The 16,763-nt window shown below is 32.7% G+C and overlaps 2 protein-coding genes across 2 annotated transcripts; both read right to left on the bottom strand.

The window, feature by feature from the left end:
- Window positions 1-1,485: 1,485 nt before the first annotated feature.
- LOC108768591 (B9 domain-containing protein 1) lies at window positions 1,486-6,642 on the bottom strand. Its single transcript, XM_018519071.1, has 5 exons — window positions 6,400-6,642; window positions 5,270-5,381; window positions 5,015-5,123; window positions 3,625-3,743; window positions 1,486-1,700 (listed from the first exon to the last, which is right to left on the bottom strand). Exons 1-5 carry the CDS (start codon window positions 6,523-6,525, stop codon window positions 1,597-1,599), a joined length of 570 nt encoding a protein of 189 aa, XP_018374573.1. The 5' UTR covers window positions 6,526-6,642; the 3' UTR covers window positions 1,486-1,596.
- A 2,174-nt stretch (window positions 6,643-8,816) lies between these two features.
- LOC108768592 (probable aconitate hydratase, mitochondrial) lies at window positions 8,817-16,285 on the bottom strand. The gene is made up of 9 exons (XM_018519072.1): window positions 16,122-16,285; window positions 15,095-15,249; window positions 14,593-14,759; window positions 13,334-14,086; window positions 13,028-13,230; window positions 11,499-11,787; window positions 10,546-10,819; window positions 9,682-10,030; window positions 8,817-9,147 (listed from the first exon to the last, which is right to left on the bottom strand). Exons 1-9 carry the CDS (start codon window positions 16,152-16,154, stop codon window positions 9,004-9,006), a joined length of 2,367 nt encoding a protein of 788 aa, XP_018374574.1. The 5' UTR covers window positions 16,155-16,285; the 3' UTR covers window positions 8,817-9,003.
- Window positions 16,286-16,763: the final 478 nt, after the last annotated feature.

Genomic DNA, 16,763 nt, shown 5'->3' with positions numbered 1-16,763 from the left:
TGCGCGCGAGTGTCTATAACGCATTTTTTTATGTTGAGTTGTTATACCATTTTGTTAATTCTCTGTTTTGCAGTGAAGTAAATAGCCTGTTGAGTCGCACATTAATGTAACAAATTGTTGAATAAATACGGATAATGCATACGTGCAATGATTTTCCTGTATGTATATATTTACTCTCTTCTGAAGGCATCTTTAAGGTTTTCTTTATATTGTCATTATGTTTAATCAATCTGTACGTGATTACACTAAATAAATAAAAAGAATTAAATATGGTAAGTGAATACACTCATCCACAAATATATAGGTCATTGAATCGAGACAGTGGCTTATATTTTTTATAAATAAATATAGATAGATAAGGTTTTAATAAGGACCATCAGTTACTTAATTTATATCAATTATCCAATTCACTTATTAAATCGTACCTCATCAATTTTTTCTTATTACTATTATACTACAAACAATACCTAATAATAAAAATATAAGTAGAATAAATAAAGAAAATGTACACGATGCGAATATTTAAAGAAGATAAAATTTATATAATTTTTAACTAATATTTATATAACCAATATACCAAAATTACTGATGTAATAACTACGGTTTTATTCTGCATTGTAGTGTTTTTATGTTTTTATATAAAATTTCATAAATAAATAATTTGATAAATAAATAAGCACTAGTTGAACAATAATGTAAATATAAAATGTTTTATAATAATCCTAGGTATGAACCGTGTCTTTTATAGAACAGTCAAAATTTCAGTCAAAGTTTCCCTTTGTATTTTATTACGTGAAAAAAAAACATATAATATCTGAGTTTAAAATACAAAATAAAGATGTAAAATAATAAAAGAAATTTTTTTTCGATTTTTCACTAATTTATTAGGAGAAATATGATACAAGTATAAACAACTCGCGATTTACACGACATTAGTGAAAAACAGTGATTCACACGCAGGATTGAATTTGCTTTTTAGCGAATTTATTGCAAAACATTTTATATTTATATTATTATCCAACTATAATACTTATTTATATTTATCAAATATTTATTATATTATTTAGTATTTTGAGGACTGTTTAATTTATGTACTCATAAATGATAAATAAAATATATATGCTGTATGAGATAAGCACGATAATAAACATTCTCAATCATACATGTTATTATTTTTATTCGCGCGCTAACTTGTAATTTTTAAAAGAAATATACATTTTTGGAAATCTGCAGACATGATTTAGAAAACCGGTTTATACTTATCGCGACCGCCCACGTCACCGTGGCTTCATGCAGAATCATGGATTAAAACTACGTGAAACTTAATAAGCTCTTCGCAAGAGATTAGCCTCATTTTCTCGTCTTTTTTTACACAGAATACCCATTAACGTGAAAATACGTTCTTGATTTCGTAACTTCCTCATTTTTGCGTTGATATCGAGGGAAAATGAAGCGATAAATTATACGGAAAAATTACGTCTCGTTTATTCGAGAAAATATTATTTATAAAACGATATTATATATCGTAACTTTTTGACAAGATAGTCCCTTGACGAGGTAATCCTCTTCAGACTGAGAGAGTTTATGTGTTCGTTATCATTTCTTCCATTTTTCACCGTTGTCGTAACCCAGCTTGAACAAATCCTTCAAAACGACGTTGAACATTACGGTAACAACTCCCTCGACCCTCATGCGTGTGACTGTAATATTACAAAGTAGATACACTTTAAAAGAAAAGCATTATAGTCCGGGAGGTAGTGACAATTTTCCTTACATGATTTGATACCGGTTGAAAATTTTTGTGTTATAGTCTATACATAGAATTTGATCACCATCATTGAGATATAATAATCGTAAAACTCATCGCTCCACGTAGATCCCCGACAGTGTCTCGCGCTAAGAACGCCACGCGTTCCCTTAGCGCCGAGAAACTACCGTGTCTCTTGATAGATAGTGCACGGAGAGAATTTTCTTTTAAAATTATTTTACCCTGAAAATATGGTATAAGTTGTGAGACAATACAGTATTTTAAAGATTTTTACCGTGCGCTTCAATAAAATTGAATCAAACTTATTTTATACTTTATTGTAGTTTTATTAATGAATGAGAGATTTACATTAAAATTCTTCGAAATACAATGTTGTCCCACGACTGTCATATTTTCGGGGTAAATTCTAAGAAAAAATTCTCTCCGTGTGGAAAAGAGAAAAGTCAATGCCTTGTTGTCTGAACTGGTTACAATATAGAACCGCACTGCGTCAATGTCGTCAAAAATTCCGATGCACAAAAGTTATACGATACCGCTTGAAATTTCTTTAGGTAGTAATTGGAACTCTTTAAAGTATAGTAACAGCAATACCTCTGGTTACGAAAGAGGTTGCGTAAATTACCCGACTACGAGTCAAAGATAACAAAAAATGAGATGCCTTTACGTTATTTGATACCGATTAACTTTTTTTGAAGGTAATACATAGACTCTGTAGAGTATTAAAAAGTCATATAAAAATCTGGCTGCTCTCAGGCGTTGTAAAAATCATCAGCCCTTTGAAGATGCGCGCTTGGACAATCTAAGCTGTGGCGCGTTGCGACGCGAAGTCAACTTTATCGAATAATATTAGGATAATTATGTGACAATATGAAAAGTGGCTTCCTTGCTCTAATATATAATTTAATAAGATTATAAGAAAGGTTGTCTAGTTGCTCATCGACATTTTATGAACGTTATTTCAATTATTAAAAATTATAAGTGTTTTATAATAAGGAAAACTTATTATAAAACACTGTCGTATTGCGATCGGTTCGGATATGGCACTGACTTTTCTCTTTTCTACCACCTAGACTAACGCCAAAATTTTTTTTCAGTCGATATCACGTAAAGAAAATCATAATTGCCGGATTATTTATAGCAGCAGCGCAAAAACGTCTTAGAAAGCGTTTATATTGGCCGTAACCATATGCCGTATGCCGTAATCTGTATATAAGAATTGACTAATTACAATCAAGTATTTCCCTCTCATTCGGCGGTAAGAAGGGAATACTCGAAGGTGATTGGTCAATTTTTACAGATTACGGCATACGGCATACGGTTACAGCCAATACAAACGCTCCCTTAGGGTTCAGACTTTAACAGAAAAGTAGAAAGCAGAAAAGCGGCAGCCAATCAATACTTACGCTGGTAATAAGCAACCAGAACACTGAAACCAGCACGAGTTTTGATTTTACATTGTTATTTAGCTTCTCTCTCTCTCTCTCTCTCTCATGTAATTTAAATTTTTATACTGGATAACGTTTATTTTTTATGAGCGTTTTAAAATACTTTATAGTGCTATCTAATCACTAATGGCGGAAATAATTCAAAGTGAGTCATTCCTATGCGTAGTAACTTGAAAGTAGAGGAAAACAGATAGCCAATCACATTTAAGCCATTTTATGAAGATCCAATTTGACTGATGGCATGGACCAAAACAAAGGCTGAATGTAATTAATTGACATCTGAGTTAATTTTATAACACGAATACGATACCGTTGATTATATTCCATTACATTTCCAGCCTCCTAAATATAATTAATTTAACACTACATAATAGACACACTAATGAGAAATATCTCGATGCATTTCCTTACGTTCTCTGCCGCCGCCGGACGCAAGTATAGTGGGATCAATTAATTCCGGTCTTCTGCCGGTTAACCACTCCATGAAATGCTGCAACATGGATGACGATTCCGGCACGTATATCGACACCCTTTCAAGATTTTAGATTTCGTAAGTAAAACGCATTAAAGCATCAAAGGAGAATGCACCATTTCAAAGAGATTGAAAATTGATATGTGCCAAGTGGTACGTACCAATTGAAGTGAGATTTCACTCTTTTGGGATGAAAGTGAAATCTTCTAAGGAACGAAATCTTACTCCAAAAAAAGAAGTGAGATTTCATTTCTTTGAAGTGAATCTCACTCCAAACGAGTGAAATTTCACTCGAAAGGAATGAAAATTTTCCATTCTTTTTTCAATGTGAAAAGTATTTTTACTCTTTTTCAATGACTGGCTCAATTTTCATTCTTTTGAAGTGAAATTTCATTCTAAGAGATTTTAAAGAAAACTTTATACCCAACTTTGTAGGTTTTTTGAGCTGAGCTTAAAGGAATTTCACCAAAGGTTAACAACAAACAATAGAGTTGTTCTATAAATCGATGAATAATGCAGTTTTTACCCGCGATATCTTTCATTATCAGATATAATTCGTCTTGGTCGCAAGATGCAAAACAAATATCTACGGTTATAAAGATATTTAAGCTTTGTAGCATACTCCTATAATTCGAAATAGCATTGGCCATAAGTATAAATCATTTTCGCAAACTGACGTCGTCCTATATTTAACGAAAAATAAATTTAAAAACACATTTCATTAAAAAATAATATTTATTTTTATAATATCTTAAATGATTTATTAATCCTTCTTTGGTTTTTATTGCCGCCTTTTCCAAGAAAATGCGGTAATAAATTGATGATGTTTTATATACTTATGGCTAAAACTATTATATGTGTTAAATCAAATTACAATTTCTTTAAATGGCGCTCTTATTCCATATGTTTTATCTACTGATCATATGTTGCTATTATGCATGAATAAGATTATTTAATACACAAAAATAAATAGCTCACCCGGGAAAAGATGTTTCATATATATAATTATATATATAATATGTCCATTATATAACATTTTTTCCCGGATAGGTAATAGGAACAGGGAATAACAGATTTCAAGCTCTCTTCTATCAGAAACTGTGTACATCAGATTGCACGGTTTCTCATAGGACGAAGGGTGTGGTCGAGTTGCCACTACGAATGCTTCGAAGCATTTGATTAACCAATCGGAAGAAAGAATTTCACTAATTAACCAATCAAAAAATGCTTCAAAGCATTCGTAGCGGCAACTCGATCGTACCCGAAATCTATATATAATTTGCTGTTTCTATTGTATGTACTTTCAGTTGTGTGTCTCAGGCTTAATACCTTTTCTCATGATATCCAGTTTTCAGAGGCAAATGACACACTCCGTATCCCCTGATGACGTCGCGACCGAAAAAATCCAAGCCGTAAATCGACATGATAAGCTGTGGCCCTATTTGGCAAATACATATTTCGCTATTTGTAGATTAAAAATATGAAACGTGAAAAGCACGGAAAAAATTCTTTTTCACATTTTTTACGCGTCTTATCCTTCCTTTATAACGCGTGTCATAAAAAATATTTCTGCACATCACTCACACCCATGTGGATTTGTGCTCTTGAACGTAATGTCCAATGGAAAGTTCCATACAGCGAGATTTCTAGAATCGTTGCTGCATTTGCACATTTGCGTCAATCCTTCTTCGATTCCCTGTGAAAAGACATTCTACTTTAAATATTCGCGATTTCACAAATTAGGTATCTAAAAGTTATTTCGATTTTATTGCGAATTCATTTAGATTAAAAAAAGGGTGTATGTTTTGAATCCAAAAAAGAACTCTTATATAATTGGTGACATAAAAGTGAAAAGGGTCTTTTGGGACCCTTAGGAATACTTTTAGAACAGAAATGCGATAGAAAAAGAATTTATTTCGTAAGTCGGGAATGAAAAAAGAACTCTTTTTGGATTCTCTGTGCTATCTGAGTTAAAATCATCACGAGGTCGATTCTGTATCTTCAAACAAGGTGAAAATTACAAAAGTAAGCAAATTTACTAGGTGTTGACCAATGAAATTATCAGTATTCTAGTAAATTCGCTCACTTTTGTAATTTTCACCTCGTTTCAAGATACAGAATCGATCCCCAGTACCGCACGGTTCTCCATCTCAATATTAACTCTATTATGATATAATTATTCTTCCAATTTCTTAAAACTATTATATTTTGCATAATTATGAATTCAAAAACAACCATAGAGACAATAATTAATTTATGTTAGCTCAAATAGAAATAAAAAATACAAAAATAATAAAAAGTATAAAACATTTAAACGTCATTGGTGGGTCTTTTTTGCGCAAGATTCGTTCGAATTCGTTAAATAATAGAAATCTTGCACATAAAAAATCCAGCGTGTGGTTTAAATGTTCTATGCCTTTTATTGTTTTTATTTATAAAACCATTGCTATATTCTTCCTCATTAATTTTCTTATTATTAAAATATACGAATAATGAACAATTCATAGAATTTTGCAGTTAATTAATTACATTTAGTTGACATAATTTCGAAATTTTATTGGTCAACAAATATTATATTCTAAACATAAAAGGAGATTATACGAAGTTTTTCCTTTTGATGTAATTCAATATTGTCGCATGCCTTAGATTCCCTTATGGCAATAACTTAATTTTATTGTTTCTTTCGACTTTCTTTTATCACTATGGAAGCTTACCGCAACGACGCTCCAGTCAGGTCCGGAGTGAAAACTGTACTTGCAATAAACGTTATTGACCTCGTAAAACTCTGCATGCTCGATAGAGCCGGTAACAGAGAGAAAAAATTGTCCTTCCACTGACATACTCGTCAACGAAAGAAAGCTTTGCTTTTTGAACTTCCTTTTTTGAACTTGTGACCAATAATACTGAGATAATTCGCCCTTTACAAAACACTCAAGACTCTTAATGCTCTTAACTTTCTGTTTATATAATCGAACTGCAAGTTGTTACCATGGAAATGACACATGTGTATTTAAAATGGTAACGCATCGTTGCGCGTGGGTTGTGTTGCGAGCCGCAACTGTATCGTAGAATTTTTAGACATTTTTATATTATTATTAATATCCTCGAAATTTCTTTGAAATGAATCTCTAATAAATAATTTATTTGTATAGCAATGGTGTATAATTTTTTTACGATATCTTTTCTCTGAAATTTGACATGACCCATTACTTTTTTATCATTTATGTAAGTTAAAAATAATTTTTAAAAAGTTATATATATATTTATATAATATATAATTTCAGGTTATTATAAATTTAAAAGTTATAACTTTAATTTACTTAGAGACAAAATTTAATATTTCTTTATATTTTAATATTATATAATAACGTTTATCTTTATAATTAATGTTAGTATACTAAAATAAATTGCAAATTAATGCATAAGCGGACAAAAAACTAAAATAAAATCTGATACAAAAGAAAATAATTTTTATTAATGAAATGTGCTTCCATGGAATCAATGGCTATGTTCAGCAGAGAAACCGATCTGTGAGCGCTTAGTGATTCTTTATTATGATTAATTCCTACACTTAGATTCAGACAAGAACTAGTCATTAAACAATCACCGCGATTATTGTTTATATAAGTTTTCTTTGCTGAACACAGCCAATAATTTCTTTATTTGACCTAATGTAGGAAATAGTCAATCGTAAATTATGTTCAAAATTTATTTTTTATTTTGCAATCCTCAATAATACAACAGAATCAACAAAGGCTTTAGTTATAAATAATAAGAGTCAAAACAAGGAGCATGTAAGCCTAATGCTGGATGTTTTTTGTGTTCTTTATTCTGATAATAAATATAAATAATATTAAGACTAAGAGAGAAAGATCGTATATACGAATACATCAATTAGATAGAGAACGCCCTTAGTGATCAAAGTTAGATGTTTCGAATAATACAATATATTCTTTATTAAATCAATTTATTTCTGTTTTGATCAAATACAAGAATTTTCATATTTAATTAGATTTATTTTCATCGGTCTAAATTCATATCATATTGATTAAGAATTAAATCAAATTTTGCTGCAAAAAACGATAAGTCAAATTATTTATTAGTTCATATATGCACATATATGCAATTATGCATCCTGTCTGTGAATATGCCACGTGATCTGAGTGTATTACGTAACTTTTATTTATATTATGTGAAAATAGTGATTCTCTCCGTACTATGTGAAAGTACATGAATTTAAAAAACAGGCGCTAACTTCAAACATGACGGCGAAGTCGGCTAGATACAAAAGTCTGTGCTAAGATTACCTTTTTCAGCTGATTATTTGACTGCTTATATCTCAACTAATATCGTATAGCTCAATATCTTTGAATTGCACATTGTTTCATCTTCGCCAGATAGAATCAAAGGAGGGTAGAGCGGATAGTGTTCTCCTCTCTAATTGGTTTCGCCATTTATAGTGCAACTTCCGCAAATGTGTATGTATGTACATATGCATATGTAGGTACATACACACAATACTAGTGCGGTACAATACTAATGTGTGCAACACCGTATGTTCCATCACGCTCCTATCATATCTCCTACTCACTCCAACGATAAACTGAAAATGGCGGCTTCCGGTGAATCCGCTCCACTCTCCTTTGATTCTCTCTGGTCTTCGCATAGCACGCACGATATCTAAAAGAGAACGCTTGAAGCGAGGGAGTTAATGAAGATCAATTAAGGTCGTTCATTGGCTAATAGTATATTTGGCTTTTTTTCGAAACAATACATTTTTATAAAACCAGTTAACAACTAGAAATTAATGATGGCGTTTCCTCATTGATAATAATTATTGTATATTTATGTACATGTAGCAACGCCTCAAATTGTATTGACGATTCTGAAACGAGCGCATTGGCCGATACGCGTGACTACGCATTGACGTAGAATAAGGCTCTATCCGTCAGAGTTTTGTCCATCAAACTTGTGAATATACCCTCCGCGTTGTGTAAGCGATTAGTATTGTCAAGTAGAAGTGAGGCAAAAGGCAACGAATTAACTAAAATTGACTAACACTATACATCTAAAATATACCTAAGACAGTATATCTGAATTTTGTTTTTAGATGTATTTTGAATATTTTTACGATATATAAACGTTTGCATTGGGCTGCGATGGCTAGATATTGTATCGTACCTATTTACTTATCCAAGAGAACAGATACGTGATGACATTGTATTACCCTGATCGGATTCGTTCCATTCAACATATTTTTTTTCTCTTCCATTTCCGCATATAATGACTCTTCGAATAAATATCCATTTGGGATTAGTTTATCGTTTACCACTCGATATTTCCTTCATGCGATTCAAAGCAGAACCGGCTTTGAACCAACCGATTTGCGGCTCATTCATTGTGTGGTTCAAACTGATGGTGTCCACTTTGCCATCTTTGTGTTTGATTTGTGCTTGGATCGGCTGAAAAAATCATATCAAACAAAAGGAAAGATAAGTCAAACATTTGAAAATTTTATATGTCAGATATTAAAAGTAAAATTAAAGTTAAAATATTTAATAACATTTTAATTATACATATATGTATCTTTTCTACTATATAGAATAAAAATTTTCTACTTTAAAATAGATTTCCTGCTTCAAAAACAAAAATTTTCTTTGAAAATGTTATTTTTTCATATAATTTTTGTTTTATATAGTAGCGCATAGGTGCGCACAACTTTCCATGCAAAGTGACTTCCACCCTACCTTCCCCCCTGCTAAGGGATGCACGACTTTCTACGCGAAGCGAGGTCTACTCCACTCTTCGCGTGGAAAGTCGCGCGCCCAGTGCGCTTGACAAGTGGGGACGTTTACATAAAAATATTATTAAACACCAAGATCCAGTCTCGATTATATTTGTGGTTATTGCCTTACTTATTTAAAAAATTTCCTTAAGTTTATGGATCCTTTTGTTTAACTTATTTTCGTGTTACAAGCAAAATATTTTTTACAAACCTTGCCAGGTGCCAGATCATTCAACCCGAGAAGACTGATCTTGTCGTTAGGCTGAATTTTATCGTAATCCGCAGGGTTGGAGAAGGTCAAAGGCAAGAGACCTTGCTTCTTCAAATTTGTCTCATGTATACGTGCAAAACTCTTTACGATGATGGCACGACCGCCAAGATGACGCGGTTCCAGGGCAGCGTGCTCCCTGGAGGAACCTTCACCATAATTCTCGTCTCCCACCGCAATCCATTTTACACCCTTCTTCTTGTAATCGCGTGCAACGTCAGGTACGGCAGCCCATTCATTTGTCAGTTGATTCTTGATCTTATTCATCTCGCCATTTTCAGAATTAACAGCACTAAAAAGATTATACGACAAATGCGATTGATATAACATTATTGTATTAAAAATATTACACATATAATTTTGAAAAATTTATTCTTATATCACTCTCTTGTTTCAAAAGTGACATAATTAAAAAAAAATAATCAATAGGAAATAAGAAATAACGGCTTATAACGGTCGAAGCTAAATCTTTAATGTTTAAATAATTTCATGTGAATTTGTATATACTAATGTAAACTGTACATACATATATTCTATATTTGTAATTATTTGCATTGTGCACCGAAATAATTTTTTCGGATTTAGAAAAGCAGCTAAACTACTGTAGTAATATCACAATTGATGCTCAATAAGAATTTTTTAAGAGATCTTAATATGCTGGAAATCTCTGTGAATAAATTTACTTTTTATAGCCAAAATATTACTTCAGCCGGGAATCAAACCCGGATCTCTAGCATTCCCTTAAATTACTTTCATTCCCAAATTTAAAAATCGTAATTTATATGATATGCTTTATAATATGCTTACCCAATGAACATATTGTTGGAAATATTATCAAGATGTCCACGATACTTAAGCCACGGCCCAGCCGCGGAAATGTGATCTGTGGTGCACTTGCCTTTGACTTTAATCAGGATCGTCAGATCCTCTAGGTCCTTGCCATCCCATTTATCGAAGGGTTCCAGCAACTGTAATCTTTGACTTTTCGGATCTACATCGACCTTAACTTTGCTACCGTCTTTTGGCGGTGTATCGAAAGTGTCCAGACCGGGGTCAAAACCACGATTGGGTAATTCGTCACCTGTACAAACAAATAGATTTATCCAGTAATACATATGTGTATATGTATCATAAACATATACACAAAAGGAATAATGTTAATAGCAATCTACCTTTACAAAAATTTAATAAAGTAATTAATTACTTTATTAAACAATATAAATAACAATACTCAAAATAAGTAAATAATCAATACTTTCAGTATTAAATTTCCAGGATTGGGAAATAATTCGTTTCTTCCAACAAGTTCTAGATAGAGTCACTTTTTTTAGCAACTGCAACTTACTTTATTCCTTTTTTTTTCTATCTATAACTATGACTTAACTTAGTTACATTTTTTGGTAACTAGTAACTAAATTAATAATTACTTTTATATTCACTTTATATATTTCAAATTTATTCATTAACATATGGGCTTATCATAATAAAACCAAAATAAAATAATCAGTGACTATTTCTTGTGATTAGAATATATCTTAATCCCTGATAATCATCGCATTCTGTAAATGTCTGTATTAAGAATTAAGCTAAGAGCCTTTTAATGTGTAACATATCTTAATATTGTATTGTTAGTATTACCAAATTTACAAAATTATTTTCAATTAGCTGCTATTAATATGTTATAATAATGTTTTTCCGCGTATATTTTTTGCTAACAACTGTATGACAAATTCTGCAATATACGACAAATATCAACTAACCATATGGATTGTCGAGGAGAAATTCCTTTCCATCCTTGCCCTTTAATCTATCTTTCACCGGATTGAAATCAAGTTTACCAGCGATGGAGAGAGCGGTAACAAGCTCGGGACTTGTTACAAACGCATGCGTCGCTGGGTTAGCATCATTCCTACCCGTGAAGTTTCGATTATACGATGTGACAATCGTATTTCTGTCTCCCTTCTTAATATCCTGGCGATTCCATTGACCAATGCAGGGCCCGCAGGCATTAGCTAACACTGTACCACCGAATTCACGAAGCGTTTGCGCCTAGGACAAATTAAAGTGCTATTATGTAAACAGTAACGTAAATAATTCTCTGATATTTTTGTTTAAAAAAATGTTTTTCATGTTTTTAATTTTTTGCGCTTCCCTTTCTATTATATTTTATATTATATTTTCAATTTTTTTTTTATATTCTTTTTATTTTCAATTATATTTTATATTATTTTCAATTTTTCATAAAATAAAAATCCATTTCATTGATGGATAACCTTTTATGAAAAACCACTTAAAAAGTCATACGTATCGAACCGAATTGTGCTTTATATATTTCTTGATCCATAATCATACGTCAATATGGCCTCTTATGCAACAAATCTCTTTGTATTCTTGTGAGGGACGCATTAAAGAACGAACCACTTTGCTTTAAAATGAATCTTTGCTCATCCTCACTTCCTGCAAATACGCCTCGCTAACACTGTAGAGCAAATTAATGTTATTATATAGTGTCATACAGTGTAAACAATTTTGGGACACTTTTGCTAAATAAACCTATTTCATTAACACACAATCTTTTGCGCTTTTCTTTCTGTTATACATTTCTTGACAAAAAAAGATTACATATGGGTCTAGACGCTTGGATTAAGATCATTAAGATCATCTTTTCGATAACAATGACAGATACAACTTCAACAAGTAGAATCTTTTTTGTAGGTCTTATCAATATGAATCAAATTAGTCCATGTAATATCAGTCATTTTGCTATGTCTGTCATCATTTCCCAAATAATACCTTTTTGTCTAGACCTGTGTATAGATAACTTTTTTTTGTCAAAGAGTGCATGATATAAGACTTTATACCATGAAAAAATACATTTTATATTATACGATATTTTCAACTTTTACAAAATAGATGTATTTTAGTGATAGATAATTACAGATAACTTTTTTGTAAAGAACGATTTAAGAAGTTTTGAATATTGTAGGACAATGTAAGAGGTATTAAAACATCGTATTGATTATATATTTGGAAAAAATGTCCAATAATTATGAATGTACTATTTCTTATAAATTGAAAAAATATTCATCAAAAGAAATATAATTATTATGACATTAAGAAAACAACACTAGATCATTTGAATAAATGGTAAATGTTTAATATAACGCCTTCCTCCTCCGATTTTCCTGTAATTTTTGTGTATTTTTATGCATAGAATATATTTCGAGAAGAAAAATTGTCATAAATTTAAAGTGTACAATTTTGCGAATTATAAAAACGAAAAACTTACAATACCATCGCGCTCGATTGTCGCGCGAATTTGCTCGGATCCAGGAGTGACGTTGAATGCAGACTTTGCTTTCAAGCCGTGTTTCAAAGCTTGCTTAGCGATGTTAGCGCATCGACCCATGTCCTCGTAAGAGCTATTAGTGCAGGAACCAATCAGACCAACTTTAATCTCATTTGGCCAATCATTCTTCTTGGCGGCTTCGCCTGTAACGATCAGAAAAGATAGATAACTTTGTAAAAAATAGAGATAAAAGAAGTCAAACTTATCTGTTTGTTTTGGGGATTTCCCCATATATAATTTAATTACCCAATTTAGAGATCGGGTGAGCTAAGTCCGGCGTGAAAGGTCCATTTACGTGCGGCTCCAGAGTCGACAAGTCTAGCTCGATAATCTGATCATATTTGGCATTAGAATCAGCCGTTAACAGACTCTTATGTTGATCAGCAGCTCCAGCAATCTCTGAACGTCCGGTTGCCTTCAGATAATCTTGCATTCTGTAGTTGTATGGAAAAATCGAGGTAGTCGCACCAATTTCGGCACCCATATTGCAAATGGTGGCCATTCCAGTGCAGCTGATACTATCAACACCTGGTCCAAAGTACTCTACAATGGCGCCGGTACCACCTTTGACGGTAAGGATACCGGCTACTTTTAGAATAACATCCTTGGGACTGGTCCAGCCTTTGAGTTCGCCCGTGAGTTTTACGCCAATGACCTTGGGACACTTGAGCTCCCACGGGATGTTCGCCATAACATCGACAGCATCGGCACCGCCAACACCGATACACAAACAGCCTAGACCACCTCCGTTCGGCGTGTGTGAATCGGTACCGATCATCAATAGACCGGGGAAGGCATAATTCTCAAGGATAATCTGATGGATGATGCCGGAACCAGGATTCCAAAAGCCAACACCATATTTAGCGCCCGCAGTCTTCAGAAAGTTATAGACTTCCTTGTTGATGTCCTTGGCTCGTTGCAGATCTTCATTACCGCCGATCTGAGCCTCGATTAAATGATCGCAGTGTATGGTGGAAGGTACTGCGACTTTCGGTAGACCTAAAAGAAAGAATTCTCTATTTATTGCCATAATCAGAAAGACTGTAACTTTTATAATAACTTTATTGTAAAATATGAGAAATGTTTTACAGAGGTGAATAGAGAATATCATTTCAAAAAATGAAGCATATAATAATGTAGTTTTTATGAACATAGATCCTCGATACTTATTATAAAAAAAAGATACACTATTATAAAATTAATAATAATACATTAAAGAAAGACGATTTTTATAGAAGTCAAAGATATAATATGTGCAATAACGATGTGCATATACACAAATACAAAACTAGAATAAATATTTGCGATATTACCGTGTCTCCCAATTATAATTTAAAAATTAAAGATACAATAAATATTAGTAAAAATGATAATAAGAATGACAATTGTAATATATAAATATACACCACAAAATGTCTTTGGATTTTTCGTACAAACTTTGACTGGTATACTCTATGAGTTGTATCTTTGTTATAGTATAAAATACGATTGGAAGGCAATTTTACCAGAACTAATGAATTGCAACATCGCCATTTGAGCAGTCGCATCCTGCATGGCGACACGATCCGGTCGCAATCGAAGGTAGCTGGTACCGCGGACGATATCCTGTCTGTCAGGCTCATCCAGATGGGAATATAAAACTTTTTCAGACAGAGTTAGCGGCCGATTCAGTCTAAAAAGATATCGCTTTAAAAGCAAGTAAAAACAATGATTGACAGATTACATTATCATCTTCAAACAACTTGCATCAAATTTAATTATCAGAAATTTTTAATAAGATAAATCAAGACTATATATAATATTTACAATTATAAGTAAAATTTAGACCAATAAAAATAAATGAAATAAGAAAAAGAATTCTATTGTCGATCAAAACAAATCTTAGTATTTGATAATGTTCATACATAAATTTGCAAATACACTATGTAAAAAAATTAAAGAATCACTTAAGTCTGTCCCCTTAGTTGAACTTTCTTCAACTGTAAAGCATAATATTTTGTATTTTACCTCTTCTTGACTATTTTAAGATTTTCTTGCAGTTTGTCATAAGGCAGGTAGCTGGTCGAGTCGAATTTGGACATCGCCACCTTTGTAGCGGCAAAACTCAAAGGACTTACACTGAAGCATCGTTGCTGTACATCCGCCGCTAAAGTAGATAGTTTCTGGAAAGTAATTAAATCATGCTGTTTATTCTTTAATCAAATCGAAAGACGAATGCATATATAGATCAAAAACAATGACATTACTTAATACATGTCACACGCTATGCAATACCATTTATTTCTGTATGCAATCTCTCAATTACGCAAGACCTGAGATACGTGACTTGCTAATTGTACTTGTGATATTTTGTGGATACATAATCATAAATCAAGATAAAATCTGTACATGACGATAATGCTCGGCAATGTGTCGATCATGAAAATTGTAAACAAGCAGAAAATTCGCGCAGGTGCAACCGGGTGTAACTAGACGTATTAGTTATGTTATCCATACTGCTTATTTTCTTGTTCCCATGTAATATATCCAACATTCAAGTTTAAATTGCGCGTTCTCGTCGAAATACCTGTGTTATGATAAGATAACGTCTCCGAAAAAAGAAGTGAGTACTATATAGGTGTGCATATAGTTAGGCATTACATAACGTTCTTAATATGTTTTACCCCGTGACATTCTTCATCTTTTCAATCCGTTTCGATCAACATACATTCAAATACATTATTTGCGACTTGTTTTTCTAAGATTAAGACGCCCACGTACTCTGTCCTTCCTCTTCACCTTCCACAATTGATCCCGTTCCAGAAAATTGGAACAGAGGATACTGCAGACATAGCAAACACCTCACACATCGAATCATGTTCATGCACAGCACAGTTCTGAAGAAAATTGCGATTGTAACAGAAACTCCATAGAGTATTAGAGTATTAGAGGTCAATTGGTTGACCTCCACCCGATGGGGAGGAAGGAAAGAGACACGGAGAACCCACAAGTCACATGCGACACAAATTTTCGATTCCATTTTCTTTTTTTTTACCTGTGCACGAAAAACTCGCGCGTAGTACGACATAGCGAATTAAATTAGCGATCAGCTGCAGTATTAATTTGAGAGCTATAGACGCGTGTCAGAAGGGGTGATGTTTCGCTCTCAGCTTCGTAGCAACCAGCTGAGCTGCTCCGTCTAACCGTCTTTTATGAAAGTAAACTGCATGTATCTATTATCGATGTGTATATATATATTCTGAAGATGCGAGTCAACGTTTATATTGGCCTTAACCGTATGCCATAATCTGTAAGAATTGACTAATCACAGTCGAATATTCCCCTCTCATTTGACGATAAGAAGGGAATACTCGAAGGTGATTGGAAAGCACCCTTAGTGTACTAAATCTCGTAGGGTAATATCCACGTTTTTGTGGTTCTTTTCCATGCTATTACATGGGTTGGACAAAGACAAACAATCAAAGTTGATTATTTGTCTTTGTCTAATTCACGTAATTGTCTATTCACTCTCAGGTTTCACCCAATGGGCTTCATCCACCATGATATCATGCAACCATACCGACGCGATCAGATACTATATTAAAGACAATCGGCGCTTATACATATATACATATATATGTTTAAAACTATTATAATACTCGATTTTTATTTAAAAACCGTGATTTTAATGTTATCA

This window comes from Trachymyrmex cornetzi, unplaced genomic scaffold (genome assembly GCF_001594075.2).
Source record: "Trachymyrmex cornetzi isolate Tcor2-1 unplaced genomic scaffold, Tcor1.1 scaffold81, whole genome shotgun sequence".
Lineage (NCBI taxonomy): Eukaryota > Metazoa > Arthropoda > Insecta > Hymenoptera > Formicidae > Trachymyrmex > Trachymyrmex cornetzi.
This window is presented reverse-complemented; position numbering and strand designations above follow the sequence as displayed.